This window comes from Melampsora larici-populina (genome assembly GCF_000204055.1).
Source record: "Melampsora larici-populina 98AG31 unplaced genomic scaffold MELLAscaffold_32, whole genome shotgun sequence".
Lineage (NCBI taxonomy): Eukaryota > Fungi > Basidiomycota > Pucciniomycetes > Pucciniales > Melampsoraceae > Melampsora > Melampsora laricis-populina.
Window position 1 is genome coordinate 425,503 of NW_006768796.1, and position 21,959 is coordinate 447,461.

The 21,959-nt window shown below is 40.9% G+C and overlaps 2 protein-coding genes across 2 annotated transcripts; both read left to right on the top strand.

Annotated features, from left to right (window-relative positions):
• Positions 1–4,865: 4,865 nt before the first annotated feature.
• MELLADRAFT_89729 (uncharacterized protein) lies at positions 4,866–7,426 on the top strand (the record flags this gene model as incomplete). Its single annotated transcript, XM_007412651.1, has 13 exons — positions 4,866–5,070; positions 5,133–5,332; positions 5,509–5,529; positions 5,607–5,703; positions 5,876–5,912; positions 5,979–6,100; positions 6,160–6,269; positions 6,347–6,430; positions 6,492–6,635; positions 6,872–7,018; positions 7,087–7,164; positions 7,222–7,324; positions 7,386–7,426. 13 exons carry the CDS (start codon positions 4,866–4,868, stop codon positions 7,424–7,426), a joined length of 1,389 nt encoding a protein of 462 aa, XP_007412713.1.
• A 4,196-nt stretch (positions 7,427–11,622) lies between these two features.
• Positions 11,623–12,490, top strand: MELLADRAFT_108830 (uncharacterized protein; the record flags this gene model as incomplete). Its single annotated transcript, XM_007412652.1, has 4 exons — positions 11,623–11,746; positions 12,045–12,103; positions 12,245–12,292; positions 12,383–12,490. The coding sequence occupies 4 exons, from the start codon at positions 11,623–11,625 to the stop codon at positions 12,488–12,490; spliced, it is 339 nt and encodes a 112-aa protein (XP_007412714.1).
• Between the last annotated feature and the right edge of the window lie 9,469 nt (positions 12,491–21,959).

Consider the following 21,959-nt stretch of genomic DNA (forward strand, 5'->3'; position numbering starts at 1 on the left):
ATATCTTCCGACCTGAAATATCAGATATGTCGGTTTATCTTGCTGAACTCGAAGTCCTCATTCGACGCTTCTTAAATCAACTCATCTCTCTCAATGCCCAATGGAAGAATAAACCTAAATTTCACATGCTACTTCATCTCGTACATTCATTTGTGCGGCTTGGTCCAGCTATCCTTTTTGCAACTCAAAAGCTCAAAAGCTTAAACCGTGTCACGCGTGATGCATCTGTCCATTTGAATAATCAAAGTCCATTGCGTGACATTGCCATAACCTCCACCACTCATTGTCTCTTCCGAATTTTATTCTCTGGCAGTAATTTCTTTGATGAAGAACTTGGTGCAAATCTTTGAGCAGGACCAAAGGTTCGGGAGTTGGTTGAAAACAACAAAATCATCCAGAAGGGTTTAGGTTTTGATCCTGATTGGAACAAGAAACCCAATATCAAGTTTATTTGTGAGTGTATCATTTATCTTCTCACTCAAAAATTCACACTCATATTTTGGATTTTGTCATCATTGTCAAATCAGATTCCAAGAATGCTTCCAACTGTCCAGAACAACTCAAGCGCATATTCCCTTGACATGAATGGAAGTCTGTTGAAACAGCTATACTGAGCAAGAATCAGAAGGTCAAGGCTGACACTTTTGTATTTGTTTGTCCAATCATCTTATCTTTCCTTGGTCAAAATATTGATATCTAACTCTTTTTTAGATTTGTCAAGCAACTGACGCAAACACTGTCAATGAATCTATTGGATGTGTTGTCTCTGTGTGGCAAGGTAACACACCAGCAAACTCCCAGGCTTGGGTTGAAATTGTCCGCACTTAGCCCGTCCCAGGAATCCATCTTTTTTATTATTGAAAGAGTTTCAAAAATGCAAGGATAAGGTGTGGGTTCAGCTTAAAGTGTGTCTTTCAAAGCCATGATTTTTTGTCTGATAAAAGATGCTGACCAAATTTTTTATTAGGACATCAACTGCCTTTTGAATTTCCAGCACAACTGTCATGATGGAGATTGTGAAATTCTTTGAACCAAGACTCAGATGGTTGAACGGCGCGTCATCAGGCAAAAAGGATGGGAAGTTAATCACTTTGAACACAACTCATATATCCTCAATTCTTCTTCTTTCTATTCCGCTCAAGTCCATCGTGAGATCGCTGGTTTTGAAGTGGAAGAGGTCACTCCGGAAGAATGGTGCTCTTCTGTTACACAGGGTCTTGACACCTAGGTGAATCCTGATGGGGCCTCAACACCTGTCGATGCAGCTCAACTGTTGATGAGTCTGAGATTAATCAAGTTGATGTAAATTATTATAATTTTAATCAGATATTGTGTTTATTTTGTGATATTATTAACTTCCTTTTCGATGATACCGGATGAGATTTGAGTATGATCGGATGAGATTGGATGAGGTTTGGATGAGATCAGATGAGTTTTGGATGAGATCAGATGAGTTTTGGATGATCATACTCCAAGCTCATCCAACCATACTCAAGACTCATCCAATCTCATTCAAAACTCATCTGATCTTATCTAAAACTCATCCAATCTCATCCAAAACTCATCCAATCTCATCTGATCATACTCAAATCTCATCGGCGGGGGGGCGCAAATCTCAACCAATCATACTCTAATCTCATCCGAAGCTCATTCAATCATACTCAAATCTCATCCAAACTCATCCAAACACAACCAAACCTCATCCAACCTCAATATTTTACACATGTTGATGGGGGTTGTCTATCATAGTTTTTCAGTTTATATCATTAGGTATAATATATATTGATATGATTTCAACATATATCATCATGATGTGATTTTAGTATTTTTTGGCTTTTCCTCTATATTTTGATCAATCTTATTTAGTTGTAACTTTTGTCATCAATGTATTGATGTGAGTAAATCTTTCTTATTCACTCACAAACTTTCTTGAAGAGAAATTATATTATGTTATGACTTTGATTATTGCTGCTGTAAGATGTTTCATTCCAAATTTTATTTTTCAATAATTCATGCACTACACGCAAACAGCTGACACGGCAGATGTGGGGTTGCGCTGACGCCGCGGCTCGGGTATCTCAAAACTCGCGGGGTCAGTTGATTACGGAAGCCCTGAGTGTGGGGTCCGCCAACCCTCTCAAACACATACAACACATACAACACCACCGCTCAAAAGCTCACCACTTCAAAGTTCAACATCTCTAAAATCAAATTCAAACCATCTCTGTGGTGCTTCCACACGTTTGGCGCAACAATTTGACTCCGCCTACATATGTAGAGGCTTCATCATCTCCATCCATCCCCATCACTTTGCACATTGAGCTCAGCCTGCGATTGCTTGGACAATAGAGCAAAACTTTGATTCAACTAACCCCAACAATATCAAATTCACTCTCTCCGTTACTGGACAACTTCAAACACCTTTCTCTTCTCCATTTCATTTATACTCACTAAAATTGTAGAAATCAGCAAAAACAAACATTCTACACCACGGGGCAGGTGGCACGTGACACTCACGTGAGATTTGACTCTGTGTGCTGTCTACATCGTCATACCCAATGTGAGTTACACATGCCAGTCAGCGTGGGCTTCGCCCAATCTGATCATGTAGCTACCTAGTGTGGTGGCTCACCTGGTCATCGAGTGAGTCATCTCACCTTGTTGTGATGTGAGAAGGATCACTCAATGATAAGGTCAGATGACTCACCTTGTTGAGAGTGCGAGTCAGACTTTGTGGCAACCAGGTGAGATGGCTCGTACTCCTGTAGTGTAAGCAAGTATGGGGCTGTTGAGTGATGGCTCATTGTAAGCAACACCCTCAAATCAAGCTGGGGTGTTTTGGTTCTTTGCTCACAGTATGAAATTGAAGACTATAACTGATCTATCTTTTGCAATGACAAAACATACAGATAGCAATTACACAAGCAAGGGAAATGATATTGAGAAAAAAACAAGAATAAAAATGAGAATTAAGACAAGAATAAACGGTCAACTTGAATAAAAAATGAGCCTTTGATGGAAATGTTCAATGATTTGGTTGTGTACTGAATGATTCAATTTTGATTGATTGTTCCTATAGGAAATGTTCATCAAGCAATTAATCAATCAATCCATGATCAATGAGAGTCAGAAGAGATGATTGAGATGATGAAAGACTTACAACCTATAAGATTGATCCATGTGTATGGAGCTATCAGAACAATGAGGCAAAAAAAGGAAAGAGACCAATCATGTTCAGTAAACAAAGACAAAAATAAATAAACAAAAAAAGAATGGAACATTATTGAAGAGCCAGTCTTCAACTCGAGATAGTCAACCTAGACCTCGATATCAAGAATTCAAACAGAAACAGAAGAGAACGACATCAATCTGTAGGACAATGTGAATGAGGTGTAGAGAAGAAAGAAGAAGAAAATTAAATAAGGCTTACAAATGGAGCAATCAACCAAACAAATTTGATATGAACAACACAAACATTAGGCTGATCTGAATGAGATCAAGGGGAAAAGACTTACAAAGAGAAGTAAAATGATTGATTAAAGGACTTTGTTTTCACTCAGAATGAGGGTGGACAAAACTTGATCGAGTGATTCGCTCTAGAGGTGATTGACGGATGACGGCGAACGCAACTTCACAAAAGAGAGTGGAAAGGGAAGTTGCTAGCTGTGAGACCTATGACATCTACCTGTGACGTCACATTCAGGTGCAATGATTTGTTGTTTGTCTTATGATTGATTGGTGTGACTAACTGATGATTTTGTGATCGATCTTGATGCTTCTTTTCATACTAGTATTTCTTTAGCCTGAGAGTTTCTGTACTAATCAATCTAGAAATCTAGTTATCTCTTTACCAATCCAGTTCAGTATATTTGATTTAATGAACTCATTTGATGAAAGGACAAGCTGATGTATCTTTGATGTTGGAATCTTCAGCTTGTTTTGGCACCTCGTCATTCTGGATCAGCTATACCACATCTAAGAGATCTAACACCTATCAATCTACATGATCCTCAACAAGGTTCACCTATTACATTTCCTACACCATCACATCATCTCTCTGGTCTATTTACTGAAGATCCATCACCACCAAGTTATTGGGAAGTACAAGAGATTTTCAACTTGATCTGCCATCAGACCCAAACGCTAATCATTTGAAAGATCTCCTTTCGTAGCTCATGGCCTCTCATCTTTACTGTTTATGTTAAGCTATCAATTTAAGAGTGTTGGAGATCAATTTTAAATCCAACTTGAGATCTGAAATGGAACCCATCACTTGGGATGGGTCTACTGAATGAAAGTTTAACTGAATTAACTCTACAAATCTTGAATAGCTTTCATGAAAGATATTCACAAACTTGTAGTTTAGATTTGATTGTTTGAATCCCAGACGTGACACATTTGATTATCAATGTGTTTGATTACAATCCAGTATCAATTCACTGCCAGCATTAAAGAGGTTCCCAGATGGGAATATGGGTCCTAGTGATCAGATTCCCATTCTGCTACTGTTACACAGTTCCATGAATATTGCCTGAGTAGCCATTGTGATATATGTAGTCAATATTTTGAAATGTGTGTCTCAATCTGAACAAAGTTACAGCATGTATTACACATGATTTCCTTATCTAGATGAGCAGATAACTGAGCGGACCTGTATGTAGCTGATAGCTAAGGATTTACTCAGATGTTTGCACATATGTAGTGTATGCTTTATGGCTCAGATGTGCAGTGCGAGATGATTTGATGCTCCATTCTTCTCTCAATGATATTCCCAGCCTAGGTCATGTTCCGACCAGGGAACCTATTTAATGCTGGCAGTGATTCCGATTGGATTAGTTTCCAAGTTTCAACAAGAAGCAAACTGGATGATATATGAAGTATTGAGATCATCACATGAAGGAATGTTTCCAAGTCAAGATGGAGAATATAGTATGAAGTATTCAGGTAAGACTAGAGAGGTTTATTTGTTTGTTTGTAAGGATTTAAAGGTTCTTACTAGAAGAGGTGATGTAGCTTCTGGTAAACGTGGAGTGACTGTGGGTAGTTTGGTGAGTAAGATTGTGAAATCGAGTGAGCTACTCTCAAGTTCAACTCCATGGACTTCTGTGGTGTATCACAGGTGTGACACTCAGTATTAGGCATCACAGGTGTGACAATTACCGGTACCAAATTTCACCCAGACTCTGGTGCACCACCACTTCTTGTCAGATCCAGTTCAATTCGACTTCAATCATCTCCATTTTCACTTCTATCATCTTCTTTTTGTCAATCTCTTTGGATTCACATTGTTCAAAGTTCTCTCTTTGACTTGGATCAGATCCATCAATTTACTGTAAGTCTCTCCCCTGTCACTCTTTTTTCCTTCTCATTCATGAGATTATTGTACTTCAATCAACCTTTTTTCCTTTTTTTGTTGGTAACTGTCTTCTTTTGAACATTGATCAAGTTGTTGTTTTCAGTTCATTTCAAAGTTGAATTTTTATTTAGGTTTTCAATTGTTCATCTCAGACTTGGATTGGTTGTTCATTTGTAAGTCATTTTTAATCTCTGCATATCTTGAACTCCTCATTACAACAACCTCACTGACATCATTTTGTTTGTCTGAGTCATCTCAGGATGGGATTGAAGCCTATTCTTGTGAAGCTGGATCATCTTCAACTTCCCTCATTTTATTTCTCTTGGACTTATATCGATTGGTCACTTGTAAGTTTTATTAATCTCTCCTTATCTCAAACTCTGTATGACAACAAGATTACTAACATTTTTCTGCTTTCTTCTTTCCATTCGGATCCATCTTTCATCTTGGAATAGGATCGAAGTCTATTCTTGTGAAGCTGGATCATCTTCGGCTTCCCTGATAATCGTGTTCATTCAGCTGGATTGAACTTGATCTCAAAGGATCGATTTCTTGTGTAAGTTTTCTAATGTTCTCTCAAAACCTTTATCCATCACTAATATAACACATCTGTTTGTGTTAGTGTTACAATCAAAGCTCAATCATCAAGATGCCCAAAACCAAGACAAAGACAGCGCATCCAATACAAAGACAGATTTTCTTTGCTCCCGCCCAGTCTTGAACCTGCACCCTCTGGAAGAAGTGGTAAGTTTTCTTTCTTACCTTGAATGCATTAACTGATACTGTTCCCTGTTCTTTTGTAGTACGCACAAAACACAACTCATCTGCTCAACCCGCTGCCCCAGCTTCAAGTACTTCCCAAGCTCAAAGGAAGTCTAACCAGTCCAACAAGACCAACAGCAATTCCAACACGGTAACTTCCTCTGCTGTCCGCTCTACACATCCTACTAGCCATCCTACTTTTGTCCAGCCACATGTTCTTACCAATAGCCAGAAAACTTACTTGGATCAAGTTGCGGAATCCCTTTCAACCTCTCTAGTGAAGCTCACAAGCAAGTCTTGAAGATATGTGAGGTGAGTAGTTCTTCTCTTTATCTTTTTCTCTTATAAGCATTGGCTGACATGTGTCTTTCAGGATACTCGACCAGAAAATCAAGTCATTGAAACAATTGGGTTCCTCTCTTATATCCAGCGAACTGTCAAGAGCGGATTGGCAAATCGGCCACTTGCTCTCCAGTCTGCTGCTGTTGACAGTTGGAAGCCTTCTGATGTACTAAAGGTAAGTTTGAATTTTTTCTTCTCCTTTTTTCTTCCATTTTCCACTGATATGTTTGTCTTTTGTATTGAGGATGTGGATTGTAGATGTGCAAATTCAAGCATACTCTCGGACCAAAGACTCCACGCAAACTGCCATACACCATACGTTTGATGCGCTATGCAAGGTATGTTTTTTTCTTCTCTTCTTTTTCTTTTTCTTTTTTTCTTGTTTGATTTTGATTACATTCTCTATTGTAGAAGTATATCAAATCGAAAGACAAAGAATTCATAGCAGCTCAGTACCCTCCTGGGTATGGAACCCCTGATGGGTCTGCAGCAACCAAGGCTGTTAACGACTGGGCCAATCGATTGGCCACCGACACACGTAGCCGTTTACGTAACGTAGTAAGTAGTTTTTGTAGTATCAATTGCTTTTCCATCTTTCTAACCCACCCATGCTTCATTATTACTAGCTGCTTACCAACGTCAAACCAGTGGGTAAAACAATTCCCACCCACCCCATGCCCAGTCTTAAGCACCTGGTTAGTTTGGTGAGGTTTTTTTATTTGTTTTTTACTTGTTTCTCTGCTTAGTTTTTTTTGTTCAAGCAGGTCCACCACACGTTTATCCTTCAAACTGACCCTCGGACAGAGGACCAAATATTCGCAAATGTCTCAAAAGACTTCAAACATCGGCTGGCTCTTTTGTTGAGTTATTGCTATTCTTATATCATTTTTCACTATAGACTGATATTTTAAATGGCCCTTGATAGCGCTTGCGTGCTGTGCACACTTTCCAAATTCCAAGCACTGATCACAAGTATTTTGTCTGGAATAGTGTTGATGACACTCTCTAATTCCTCAAGATTCAGAAAGCCAAGCATGGAAAGTTGTACAAGGAGGCATGAGTTTTATTTTCTTTGTTTATCTTGTCGCTTAGGGTTTTAATATTCTGACAACTTCTCCTTCCAGGTTCTACAACTCAATCATGGATCTTAATGATCAATATTTCAAACATTCTTTGGCTTACAAGGAAATTGATAAAATTGACACCATGGCTTCCCCTTCCGAAGACAAAATCAGGGATGAATACCGCCGCTTGAAAAAGGAAAAAGCTGACAAAATGAAGAAACAAATTCAAGAAGAAGAACAAGAACAAGAACAAGAAGAAAAAGAAGAAGAAGAAGAAGAAGAAGAACAAAATGGAGATCAGCAACGTGATGATGGATTTGGAAATGGGCTTCATGATCTGTCTGTAGATGAAGACACTGGCTCACTTCAAGTTTAAGATGATTTCTTTTTTTGCTTCAATTTTCTCTTTTTTTCGTTTTTTTCTCAATTTATTTGTTACGCTTTGTTCTGAGTGTAATTACTATTTCCTTTCTCATTTTATTGTTTTCAGTCTCTCTGCAATATACTATATGTAGGAAGAATGCTATGGATGTGAGATGCCTGAGCCACAACAATAAATTTGTTTCTAATGAAACAGGACTGGAATAAGGTGAACCTCAACAGGTGACCCATCACATTATAGCCAGGTGACTCATCACCTGTTCATTGGGTGAGACGGCTCACCTGTTGATTGGGTGAGACAGCTCACCTGTTCATTAGATGATGGCTCACCTGGTCATCAGGTGATGGGACACCTGGTCATAGTGTGAGTCACCTCACCCATTGAACAGGTGTCCCATCAGGTGAGATGACTCACACTATGACCAGGTGAGCCATCATCTTGTGATCACATGGCTGTGTCAGTTGATGGTCACACTGGCTTTCATGTGGCGCCGGTAAATGTGGCATAGTGTGAAGAGCCTAGGATTTATTGGCAGAGGCCAATTTCACCCAATCTTCACATGCCGGCCACCCTGTGGGGTACGGAACGTGATCTACAAGTGCAAGGCCTTCAATGCCCAACCTCAATGAAATGCAGTGCAAAAAGGTAAAAATTGAACTGCGCAATAAAAAACTCATTGCATAAAAGCATTGGGCTTTGTTACAAGCGCAATGTCCTCCATAAAGTTCTCATTGCAGTGGGGCAAACACAATTTTACCTCAACAGATTTTTTTTGTTCACAGCGCAAAGAAATTGCAAAAATTGGATTCAAAAAGCTGGCACAAGCGCCTTAATTGCAAATTACTAAGTCACCAAAGGATATGAGAGGGAAGGAGGAAGGAATTGGTACAGAGGGATATAGGGTGATCAAATGCCATACAAAGTCCGACCGATCCTGGATGATTAATGGAATGGAGAAATGTTTTTCTTTTTTCTTTTTCTTTATCAACTAGAGAGTCTTCTTTACTTTTTTATGCCTTCCCATTATCTTTTCTGCAATAAGCATGGCTTCACCATAATCTCCCGGGGGCACAAAGCGCTTCTTGAGCCACTCACATAGTCCTACTGCACGCTCAATGGTTTGTGAAGCCAAGCCACCTCGATCGGCCGTGATGACATTGGAGGCAGCGCTGAAAGTGCGCTCACAGGCATATGATGTGCCTACGCAGCACAGATAGTCACGTCACTGGCAAGAGACAAGTCAGAACTAGAGAGTAGTAAATAGGTGAAGTCAAATTTCACTTACTGCCCACCAATCTAATATATCTTGATTTTCATCACACATGTATTTGCCCAAAAGATAAGCTTGAAGTTCTTTGTCTCTGGGGCTTTCAGCCTTGTTCTGTGAAGCAAAAAATTTTGCTCCTTGAACATATTGTGACTCATTGTTTCAGATGTTTCAGCTACCTTCGAAGTGGTGGGTGTAGCGGGGGGACTGTCCTCAAGTATCTCCTCGTAGATGTTCTTCAAGACTTTGTGTGACGGCTCACTGGACTTAGGAAAAAACTTCTCAAAAAATTTCCCTTGAGATCTTGGATTCAACATGGCTGCCAGGATGATCGCATGACAATGAAGGGCTTCCTCTTGATAATCTTCAAGTCAAACCATCATCAAACATATCATACTGGCCAGCCGAGGGTATGGAGTATCGGTTTTGATAGCCTGAAGGGCGCTGATAGTTGTGGTGTACTGGAACAAGACCGATCCGGCGTTGGGTGCATCACCTTCCATGCACTTGGTAGAGGTATAGAGGATCTGAATTGACTGGAAGTTATGACATCAGTGTATGCTCCGGTAATGTACTCACTGATATTATAAAATTGAAAAATCACAAACGTGTAGGACATCAATAAGAGCCTTGACAATGTTCCAGTCATCAAGCAATATGAATATACTGTCAAAGTTGTTGTCCTTGTCTTTGTTTAACATGTGATTGACAATCTGGACAAGAAAAGATCAGAATCACTTCAAACTTTAACCAGTTAAATAGATCTCACCTTTCTAGCCTTGAGCAACCGTTCCAACATGTCCAAGATCATGTTCCAACGCTGCCCATGGGCTGCAATCAAGCCTGGGCCGGTGTAACCTTCTTCCTTGGCAATAGCATGGAACAGTTCCATTAACGACCCATTTCTTGAAATTGTTTTATTTACTTTTGAAACCTGTTTATTTGAAAGGAATCATTAGTTAGGAAAAGATGTATGCACAAGATTGAAGTACAATTAACTCACCTTGTGTACCGCCCGTGAAAACAAATCACCTGATTCAATCTCAGACGCTTTGTTCTCTTCAGCATTGTCCCCTTCTTCATTGTTGCTGTCAGAGTCAGGATCACCCCCACAAAGATTATTGTCTGAATGAGATTCCCCAAGGTTTTCATCACAATCTTCAAGGATATCTTCACCATTGTTGAGAACGATTGTAGGAGGGAGTTTGTTTGTTTTGAGGAGATTGGGTAGTAGTAAAGCAAGTTTTCGTCCTCTTGGCGCAGTTGGCTTACATGTTCCTGATTTAACCTTGATACTTCCAAGACCCGCTTTCACAGTCAATGCTAGCTTGTGGGCCTAGCATTGAATCTGGTGTTGGCTGAAATCCCGGTAGACTGGATTGTCAGCTGATAGAAACATATCCTGGAGTTCCTTGGTGGTGGGGTTGTTTGTTCCCCGTGAGTCAGTAGGTTGAGCAACCATGTGGATATTCGTAAGCAAAAAAGAAACATAAAATTAGTTTTGAGATAGATAAAAGAGGAATTGGACGATGAGAGACAAAATCAAAGGTAGAAATTGAATACACAATACAACAAAAAGTTTACAGAGGCTTTTAAGTATTGGAGAAGATGACAAAACAAATATAAATCAAGAAGAAAATGAAAATGAAAATAATACATATAAGGATATGACCTAAAAGAAAAGACACATATCTTTTTGTGAAGTCCATGCCTTATGAGGAAGCGTCCAACTGGCCAAGCTAAGAGAGCTCCGTAATGGTTCCAAGCAACCAACTCGAGGGTCAGATGGTGGACATGAAGTTTTGAATCTCTGTCTATGTAGGAAACAGAGACTCCAATAAAAGCTTGTTGACCATGTTTTGTTGTCCATCATGGATCAAGCAGAACTTTCCAGGAAGGATCTGTGTATATTAATGTTTCCAGATGGTGATGATTCAGCTGACAAGTCATTGTCATCATCATCATCATCACCTGCCGCTGATGACACGGACGACGACTTGTCACCGTTGTGCTTGTCAACTGAGGGATTGTTGTCGGACAACTCAATGAGATTCTTGGAGCTCAAAGACTGACGAAGTGGCAAAGGGATAGCAAGACGAGAGTTGCAGGGTTGGGAAACAATGCCGGGATCTGTTCGTGTGGATTGAGGACTACGCGGATGGGGGGCACGGCGACCAGAAGATGAAGGAGGTTTCAGCGATGAAGTGGAGGAGTTTGAGGTTGCTTCAGCAGCTTTGGAAGCTTCAAATCTGGCTCAATTTGCAGCCTTGAGGTCAGCAGCAGTAGCTGCACCAGATGGTAAACACAAATTGGAGAATGGATGCCTATGATTCAGGAAGTGGAAGATAGAAAAGAAATCAGAATGGCTCCAAATAATCCTTTTGCAACAAGAGAAAGAATCTAAAACAAGGAAAAAACTGATGTTTTTTCTATCTGTACCACCCCCTTGATGATCCTCAGTCTTCATGCCGCTTTGAGCTGGTCTTGTCAAGGAGGAGGCACCAATTCCTTATTGGGTGCCTTTGCTAGCGCTGGTCAATGTGAGATGTGGATTGGAGGGGTAGTCTGTTGCTGTTAGTTGTCACTTAAGGATATGTATGTACAGGGAGCTAGCGCTGGTATAATGCTTTAACGACTGTACGTGCTCACATGAGTCACTTCCATGATACTTCCTCACTTGAACATCAGTCAATTTCCCGCAATACCCCTGTTATCCAACCATTTTGCTGTGAAATCGAATCATGCATAAGTTAATTGCGTTTCAGTCTACCGCAATGCATAGAATGCACATTATGGTTGCACTTAGGCGCAGCAAACCGCACAAGAACCCGCAAACAAATTTGCTGGTGGTTGGGCGTTGGGCCCTTGAAGTAAATAATGACAAGTCCAAAATCATTGCGTACAAAGCTTCATCTACTAAAGCACAGCAAGTGTGTCTCAGCGGCAACTTTTGCCTTGACCAGTGTGTGAAATGTGACCAAAACATACATTCAATCAATCATTGTTGCCTTTCGCTCCATGCTGCCTGAGCGTCACTGAAAGGATGCAACTAACAATTCATTTTGTTGTAGATTTTTCAACTTGGAGGTGCTGTGATTGGTATTATGAAGCATCCCAATGTGTGTTGAGCCGTGGCCATTGATCACAAAGCTCAGTGAATCCGGACATGTGAAGCTCAAGCTTCATTGCGTGACCACAAAATTTGACAGATTTGGACATATGAAGCCCAAGCTTCCTGGGACCGTGGGGCACAAACCGGTTGGAAATGGACATCTAAATCCCGTTCATCGTTTGATCACAAAGCTCAGCGGATTTGAACATCTGAAGCCCAAGCTTTGGCGCTCGATCACAAAGCTCAGCGGTGTTGGACATGTGAAGCCCAAGCTTCATTGCTTGATCACAAAATTTAACAGATTTGGACATATGAAGCGGCTTCCTGTGACCGCGGGGCACAAGCCAGTTGCAAAACTGTCTTTCCCAATTTGCCTCTACAAAGATCGATTTGAGACATTTCAAGCCGCTTCCTGGGACTGCGGGGCACAAACCAGTTGCAAAACTGTCTTTCCCAATTTGCCTCCACAAAGATTGATTTGAGACATTTCATCACTCTGACAGCTGCCGTGGAACTCTCACCAATGTCTCTCAGCATAATCAGCAGGGGCTTTGACACACCAAGTGTTGGTCCTTGAATACCCGGGGGGGATGAGTAATGACAATAAGCTGGGAACAGAGATAACCTCTACATAATATGAACTGCACACACCAAATGTCATCCCCATCCCCTTCCTTGTAAATTCAATTTACTCTCTTGAGGTTGCTTTGATTGTGGAATTCACAAGGCCAGAGAGTGGAAAAATGTGAGTGCAAGACTGACTTGAACTCTTGAGCTTACCCATAAATTAGAATTGATGTAGAGCATAATAAAATATCATCTTGACAACTGCCACCCCGGATTGGTTGAACTTTAAGAGGTTGAAGCATAGTGTTGAACCGCTGGCCAGGTCTAGGTGAGTTTTGTAAATTTGAAATCCAATGTGCGGCAACTGATGGGCTAACCTACAACATAGTTAGAGTACCCCATTGACAGGGGTGACCCTCCTTTCCAACCTACTCCAGACCATAGATATGCAAAGACAAAAAGGGCATACAGATGATGATCATGTGCATAGTTCAAAGTGATGAATTTGCTCTGCTGATTGGGGCGCGCAAGATCTAAGATATTCATCACATGTGGTTTCAGCTTCCTGTGCAATTGAATGTTCCAGAGTCCTATGCACACGTACCACATGAGTAGCTTGGGCCGGATGGCTTCCCTCAATTGGAGTGTCAGCTCCATCTGGCGTGTAAACTTGCTGTGCCTGGTGTGGGTACTAAAACTTGGAAAGGAACTCTGAAGTAAGTCGTCTTCCTGAACAGTATCCTGTTTGGTATGTGTAAAGCTGAGTTGCTTTCCCAATCCAATACTGATCTCAGGCAGCAGGCACTAGAACGTTACTGTGCCAAGGGTTTGGATGGGGTTCTGCATGCATTGCCCAAAACTATGCAAAAGATTCTAAAGAGCTGTGGGTGTTGGTGCATAAGCTATGCATTACGGTGATGATACTGACAATTGTTGCCTTATGTTAGCAAACATCCTGTCAAGTATGCAGAACTGAAAGTGACATCAGAAACCAATTAATTGGCAGACAGTCATAATCAAATGTTAAGCACACAGGACCACCAGCTGAGGTGACTTTAAGATCTCGTCTTGCCATTTGAAGATCTGGAACCCACTATGAAAATTATATTCAATTGCTACAAAGTAGTTATACATGGCCAAGGAAAGTTCGTCAATAGAGATACAGGGAGACTAGTACTTACTTGTGACAATATGGATCTCTAAGCTATGGATGTGGAGGCACGGCAAGATCATCAGGCGTATGTTGATACAATAATGATGTAATTCAGACTTTTTAGCCGGTTACCAACACCAAATTCAACCACTCTGCTGCCAAGCCAACCCAATATATCTAGCTTGTGTGAAAAATTGTACCCAAAAATGTGTTTGGATATTCGAGGCTTTTGTCAGCCAGAACCACCAGCAAGAGAGTCATTGCCGCTTGTGTCACTCCTGCCATCATCAAGAGATTTCTTTCCCCCTACATTGCTCTTGCCTTCCAACACTGAAGAGGAAGAAGAGTAAGCAGTTGCAAAACCAAAAGTTAGGAATACAACAAACAGGGCTCTTATTCATGGATGTATGCATTTGGCCAAATGCTTGGATTTTTGAGCAACATGCCAATTAAAGTCTCCTCTTGGTTTCTATACAAACATTTTCTCACAAATTTGCACACCTTTGGTGCCAGGATTGGTTTACGTCTCTAAACCATTTGTAAGGAAGGGTTTTTTACTTCCCTCAAGTTATCCAACAACCTCAGAGTCCCCTCCTTTTGTTTGACTTCTAAATTCAAACCTTCTGGACCTCTTGACTTCGGTACAAACCTAGCCTTCACGCTAGGAAATTTTTGAAACAAGCCACATACCAACAAAGACAAAGGCAAGGTGTATTGTCTCTGGGAACCAATAGACAGTATCAGTGGTAGGACACTAGTGACCCAAGTCTATGGTTCTTGGCTTGAGGGTCGTTGGTTCATATCTTCACCTCTTGTGCACTTGAAACTTGGACCCAACCTGAGGATACTACTACATGTATCCTTGCAGCATATTCAAAAAAAAGCCGGCAGATGCATCTTTTGTAACCTACCCAGCCAACAAGTCCCAAAAGACAGAAGGTGGTTTACCACCTTTCACACCCCCTTACATGTCTCTGAACAGCCTTTTTCACAAGTTTTCACACTCACCCCAAACATTCACAGACTTTTGAACCAGAAAGTCTTCACAGTTATTCACCCATCTAGACATTTGATCACCATTTTCACATCTCTTCACAAAACTCTGCTTCAAATCTCACAATATTCCCAAAAACTTACCTTTCTCACCACCTTTCACAGCTGTCATACACATAACACACCCTAATCACCCCAAAACCCCCAACCAAACAAGATCGCTCTTCACTCCCACTGATCTTCACACCTGAATACCTCCTGCAGCAACCTTCACACCTTAGCTCCACCTCTTCCAATTGATCTCTTAGTCACAATGACCACAGCCACCAGCTCAGCCAACAACAACAAACTCACATACCCCAATCATATACCCCTTCCTTGTGTCAACCTCACCCTCCCCAGTCACGCTGCAGCAGCCACCTATCTCCACCATTTTGCTGCCAATCATGGCTTTAAAATCAGAACTCTCAACACCCAACTACCCACATCAATCTACTACAAGTGTAGTCTAGGCAATCATAGACATCAAACAAAGGCAAAGAGTGGAACCCAAGAAACTCAATCAACATCACCTGCTCACCCCCTCAAGACGTGTCCTTTTCAGATAACCTGTTGTGAGAATAAAAAGGATCATACCTCTTTTTTTATCTTCTTTTGAGATGAACGAAATAGTAGTCATAACCATGGCCCATAAGAAGGACCACCCAAGAAAATCCAATCATACTGTCACCTCAACCCACCACCTCAACCTCACTTCCTCAACCTTACTTCCTGCCTTGACTTTGCTTCCTGCTCCCTCTCTTCAACATCTCCCATTACCATCGGCTATCCCAACCTGTCTGCAGGACTCTTGACCCACCAATACCAACTGTTACTACAAGAGATGCATACAAGAGATGCAATCTCTTCCCACACCTAACCAAGCATACCTACTCCACTCCTTTCTATGTGATTGGGAATTTGCAAAAGCCATTGCTAGTTCAACTACAGTTCCTCCTAATTAGCTACAAAGCACCACCTACGCAGCTCTTACTTTGGCAGACGAGCACAACCATGTTTCAAACTCCAAAGGCAAGAATCCGATGAACAACAATCCTTCAAGTCCCCATCAATTTGACTCAACGCAAGCTGTCTCATCGGTTGCTCCCATTCCAAATCCAATGAGTCCTTCAGGTCAAACCAACATTATTCATTGCAATATTGATACAATCTTCTCCTAGTTCAACTCAAATCAATCAACTGGATCCTAGTCTCACTACTTCACCCAAGAAGACTACCACCCCATTTCAAAAGCTAGAAGACAAAGCAGTGAATGATCAATCCATCATTGATGCTTTTGTGGAAATCAATCCAATTTCTGAAGAAGACCCAGAAGACCTTGGCTCAAAAGATAATGTAGCATCACAATCCAATTTGGCATCCCACCCCATTTCAATTGTGAAAAGAATTACATCTGAGCAATGTGTGTTTGAATAATTATTCGTTTGTTTCAAACTAAGTAATAATCTGATATTTGTTGCTTGCTAGGTTTTTCACTCTTACCCAAGTTTGGTGTCAGCAACCTCAACATACCCACAGAAGAAGTAGTGAATGTGTCAAAAGCTCAAGACCCAAGCTTGATGGATGATGAGGCCCGGGAAGTAGTCAACAATGCCGTGAAATCCATAGATGACAAGTCACTCTTTAATGTCAAACATCCCTTCAATGCTGACAATGTCGATCATTGATCAGCCAACCAAATCTACAGTCCTCTGATCACAAAAACGGCCCAAACAAGTGTCTCCAAAACTCGCAAAGGCAAAGTCTCAAAGGTCAAACCCAAACGCAAAGCCAACACTACTATATCTCGTGAGACAGCACCCTTAACCAAAGCTTGCAAAAAGCAACTGCCAAAGGGTTGGGTTTCACTCTCTAATCTTAAAGCCAATAACAAGAAAGTACCAAACCTAGAAGAAGAAATTGGTTCAACTCAATCTTCTCCCCCTCCCAAACAACAAGGTCAAAAACGCAATGATCATACTTCCACCGTTCCCCAGAGAGCCTCTACCTGTCTCCAAGCAGCTGGTATTGTCAACCAAGAAGTAGGTCCCCAATGGTTATTTATCATCATCCAACCTTTGCTTGACTGTTAGCCAACCCCACCTCGGGGCATAACTTGCAAAGCCCAGTTCCCTCCCCTCCTCTCAGCAAAATGCCAACATCCAAAGCTCAGCCCATAATCTCCAAGAACCAGAACAAGTTCATTCAAAAAAATAAAGTCAGTACTCACCTCACAAGGAACTCATGAATCCAAAGCCTCACAATTCTTATTTTTATATAATTTTGGTTAACTAGTGTCAAAAACCGTTGACTCCAGAAGAAACGGAAAAACACCTTCACATAGAGCATCTTGTCCTGAAGGTATAATTGTGTTATATATAGATAGATATGTAATTTAGAGATCAGCACTCAATGATCCGCTCTTTACTCAAAATTCTTCACAAGTGGCTGTTTTTGCCAGGTTTACCCCGATACTTTTTCCATTTGTCAAGAATGCTACAGATGTACGAAAAGATGGCCTTTGTGCTTTCTCATCCATTGCAGTCTCACTAGGACTCACACCCAACCAGGCACCCACTATCCAACCAGTGCTTTTACAACACCTGCAGTCCAAGTATGACTGGTATGCTGAGAATATACTCAAGTTTGCTGTTGACATTGATATCAAACATATTGAATCAATTCCAAAATCAACTGCTCTCACTGCTAAGCCTAGCAAAAGGTTTCCAATGCCATGTGGAGGGTATATCATAGCCAACGCATATGGAAGACCGGTTATATATTACAGCAAGTCCGAAGGAAACTGCTCCTTGATTCTTCCATGCTTTTCGCCTTACTGCCATGAACACAAAGACGATGAATGTCATTGACCAATTATCATTGCATTCTTCAATGACGGTCATTTCATACCACTGGAACTCCATCGGAATCATGACCTGCCTATTCCTTCCCTTCATCCCGATTGGCTTGAAGTATGTGATTTCCAGGCTCACAACTGGTGGGAGGTGTATGAGGAGAATGTTATTGTGTATTTAAATCTCAAATGGCAAAGAGATTGAATTTCCAATAGAAATGGATCTTGTTCCAGGCGTGATGCTATAGAAGTTGAGCTGGAGTAAATGGATGCAAAGGTAGAGGCTGAGGAACTGGCTGCTGATTGTGACACAATATCAACAGAGGAACCACAGTTGTAAATATCGTCTATGTTATCCAATATGCTTGCCATTCTGCAAATTGCTTATGTTGTTGCAATAAAACAAAACCAAACACTATCACAAGATGAAGTGCTATGACAAATTCACTTATTTATCCACACCTACAAGGAGCAACAAGAAGAACAGGTGTAAAATTATCCTTCACACATCCTTGAATAAGTGTGAAGTGTGTGAAGCATCATGATCATTTTCACTTTCAGAGGTGTGAAAACATTCCTCACACTTCTTCATTCTGGGTATAAAGAACCTCTTCACTCCCATGGATGTGGACAATTCATAGGTGTGAAATGCTCCTTCACAGTCCCTTGAAGAAGTGTGAAGTGTGTGAAACATGAGAAATTTCATATTGATAGGTGTGAAAACAAAGTGCATTGATAGGTGTGAAAACAAGGCGCATTGAGTGTGAGAAGAAACTTCACACTTCTTCATGAGGGTGGACCTTCTCACTTGTGTTGGTTTGGAAAATTCATAGGTGTAAAATACTCCCTTGAAAAAGTGTGAAGTGTGTGAAAAATGATCAATTTCACAATGATAGGTGTGAAAACAAACTTCACACTTCTTTGTGTGGGTATGAAGGACCTTTTCACTCTGGAGGTCCATACACACATACAGGTGTATTGTATAACTTGCCACAAAGGGAGGTATGTAATCTTTCAGTACACACCACCTTGCATGACACATCCCTTTTGTTTGCAAAACAAATTCAAAATCATATTGATCAAGGGATATCTTATCTTTTTGGACAATACATATCTCGAAAGACAGTGTAAGCTCCCATGGCATATATCCGCTAAGGAAGATGTTAGAACAAAAGACAGAAACTTTTGACACATAAGTATGTGATATTTACAGTCACATGAAAAAAAAATTGGAAACTGGAGATATTGGATTTAACATAATCAAGGATCAGGGCAATTGCCAAATCAATGCATTCGCCTTTGCTGCCCTTTCCTCGCCAGCAATACCCGCAAGCAGCTTCTGGCGTTCTTTTTCCCAGTTGATCTTGACACTGTTCTCATCATATACATTTTCACTTGCTTGGCTTTGAATTATTCCCACTCAAGTGGAGTCTTACCCTCCTTTTCCGTCTCAAGCAGTTGAATCTGATGGCCAAGGGTATTGGAAATTTGAAATGATGATCCAACTTGAGTGACTTTAAATTCTTTTGCAGGAGCTGGCTTTCCTTTTGCATAAAGAGCTTGCAAGGTTGTTGTACAATGGGGAATCTGATAAAGCATTTGTCATTCATCTTGGCAAGTTTGAAGGATGATCAGTGGGTGGACTTACTTTAGTATCCCATAGCATCTCATACAGACCATCGCAACGTCTCAAAGCTATCTCAATACCAAAGTCTTTAACTATGAAGGACAAGCCCTCAACCAAACCAAGTAACTTGGCCTCTTCTCTGCTGCAAGGTAGGCCGGTCTCCCGATTGATAAGGCCAAATACACCAAATGCATATTGAGTGTGATGCTTATCAACATGAATACCATTGGCAAACCCATCACAAGAGACTGCAATATTGGAAGCAAATACCATCCCATTAGGCGTATCCTGCCACTTCACATCATCAAAGCCAGGGACCTTTGTAGATAGACCCAGGGCCAGGTTTGTTTTAGACACGTAAAGAGATAGGCTGGGAAATTGGTGTAAGGTTCCTGAGAACCTTCACTGATTGTCTGATATCTCTCTGGTAAGACCCTCACAGGAGCACTACTTGAAACTTTGGTCTATCTTTCAAAGGATCTAACTCCAAACAGTCCCCGATAAGGCTCTCAGAATAGTCAGCAACACACAACAAACAAATAAGAGAGAAAACCCCAAAGGGAAACAAAGAAACTGAGATGTGCTCACCTAACTCCAAACAGTCCCCCAGATAAGGCTCTCAAAAGTGTGAGGACTGTTGGAGTTTGGCGTGGAGGATTGAATGTATACAAGAACTGTCTAAACACATGATGTAACTCCTAATACCATAGTGTACCGTGTACCCCTTACACCCTTGCTTTCTAAAAATATGACTGACTCCTCCAGAACTAACTGAAAGAAAAGAAAAGGAAAGGAAAATTGAAAAAAATGGCATGATTCGCCCTTAAAATAGTGACCATGACTTGTCCTGAGAAAATTTCATTAAAACTGTTTTGTAACTAAAAGAATTTGAAACCCATTATAATTTTGTAAAAAAAAATCAAAATAACCATACCAAAGAAAAGCAAGATCATCTTGACCCAGTTGTAGTCGGACATTTTGGCCTCTGTTCAAGCTCTCTAGAACTTGATATGGTCCTTTGGATTGCGCTCAAAGCTTGCCTACACCCCATGACTGGCCTCCTATGACTTGCTGCCTATCAGCACTGTCTATTAGTACCTAACTTCCCACTTCAAATGTTTCCCCATCACATCTACAAAGATTATAGTGCACTGCTTGGTCCACTTGGCTACACCACCGGCGGTCCTGCCACGCTGCCCACTCGGATTGTTGGTGTTCAAGCCATTGCTTGACGTCTTCATCTTTGGCTTCCAAACGATGCTTCACTGGGAAGAGGTGTGGGATCCGTCCAAGAACGAAGTGAAACGGGGAGACTCCCGTAGCTGAGTTCACCGCAGAGTTGATAGCAAACTCAGCTGACGGCAATGACTCCAGCCACTTCCCATGCTTGTCTGCGGCTTGGTGTCGTAAGATTTGGCCGACTGTTTTGTTGGACCTTTTGCTTCAACCGTCAGCTTGCAAGTGATAAGCCGTTGAGAGGTTGATACGAACACCTAGCAGATGGTGTAGACGTTGGCAGAGCTGTGACGTCCAAGCTTTATCTTGATCCCCTATGATGGATTCAGGGAGACCAGAGATAGCTGACCACGCTCCATACTACCGGCTCGCTGACTTCTCTGCTGTATCCTTCTGAGATGCCAGAATCAATCGGACAAAGCCAGTTTGTCTACACGTACGTTGTAGAACTCTTTCAGTACACAGCTGAAAGCAGAGCCAAGAAGGGGAGGAATGAAGACACAAATCAACAAACACACACAATCAAAAGAGAAATAAGTCTTGAGATGGTGAATTGAAAGACTTCAATCAAAGAAAGAAATGCCCTTCTTAAACAGGGACTTTGATTATCAATGAATTAAATTTAAGACCTTCAAGTCTTTGGATTAATAAGAACCAGGCTGAAATAGGACAATAACTTCAAAAATAGCACAATCTAGGCGCACTCAGGCACCTTCCAAATGAGCAAATGAGCTTACAACTCAACAAGAAATTAATTAAAAGATGAATAAGGGTCTTATTATTATAAAATTCCAACTCTCATTAGTTGTTTACCTGAATGATAATAATAAAAGATAAAAGCTTATTCTAAAAATCTAGTAATTATTTTTGCTAACTAAAAGGCTCCCAAAGGGAAAGAAAAGAGACCCTTGACTATATCAAAATTGAAACACACACAAAAAAAGAAAGTAAGACAAAAACAACCCTCAAACTCGAAATCCACCTTCAAACAACTTTTTCACACACAATTCATTGAATGAACAACCCCCAAATTAAAATTGATAAACATCTTCAACTCACCCACATGTATCATTCACAAATTTTCAAGCACACATTTATCATCAAAACTGAGCTGTTTACCACAAAAACTGAAAAATCCGCCAGTTTACCCTTAAAACCTGAAAAAAGATAAGAAATAGGGACTGTATCAAAAATCTGAATAGACA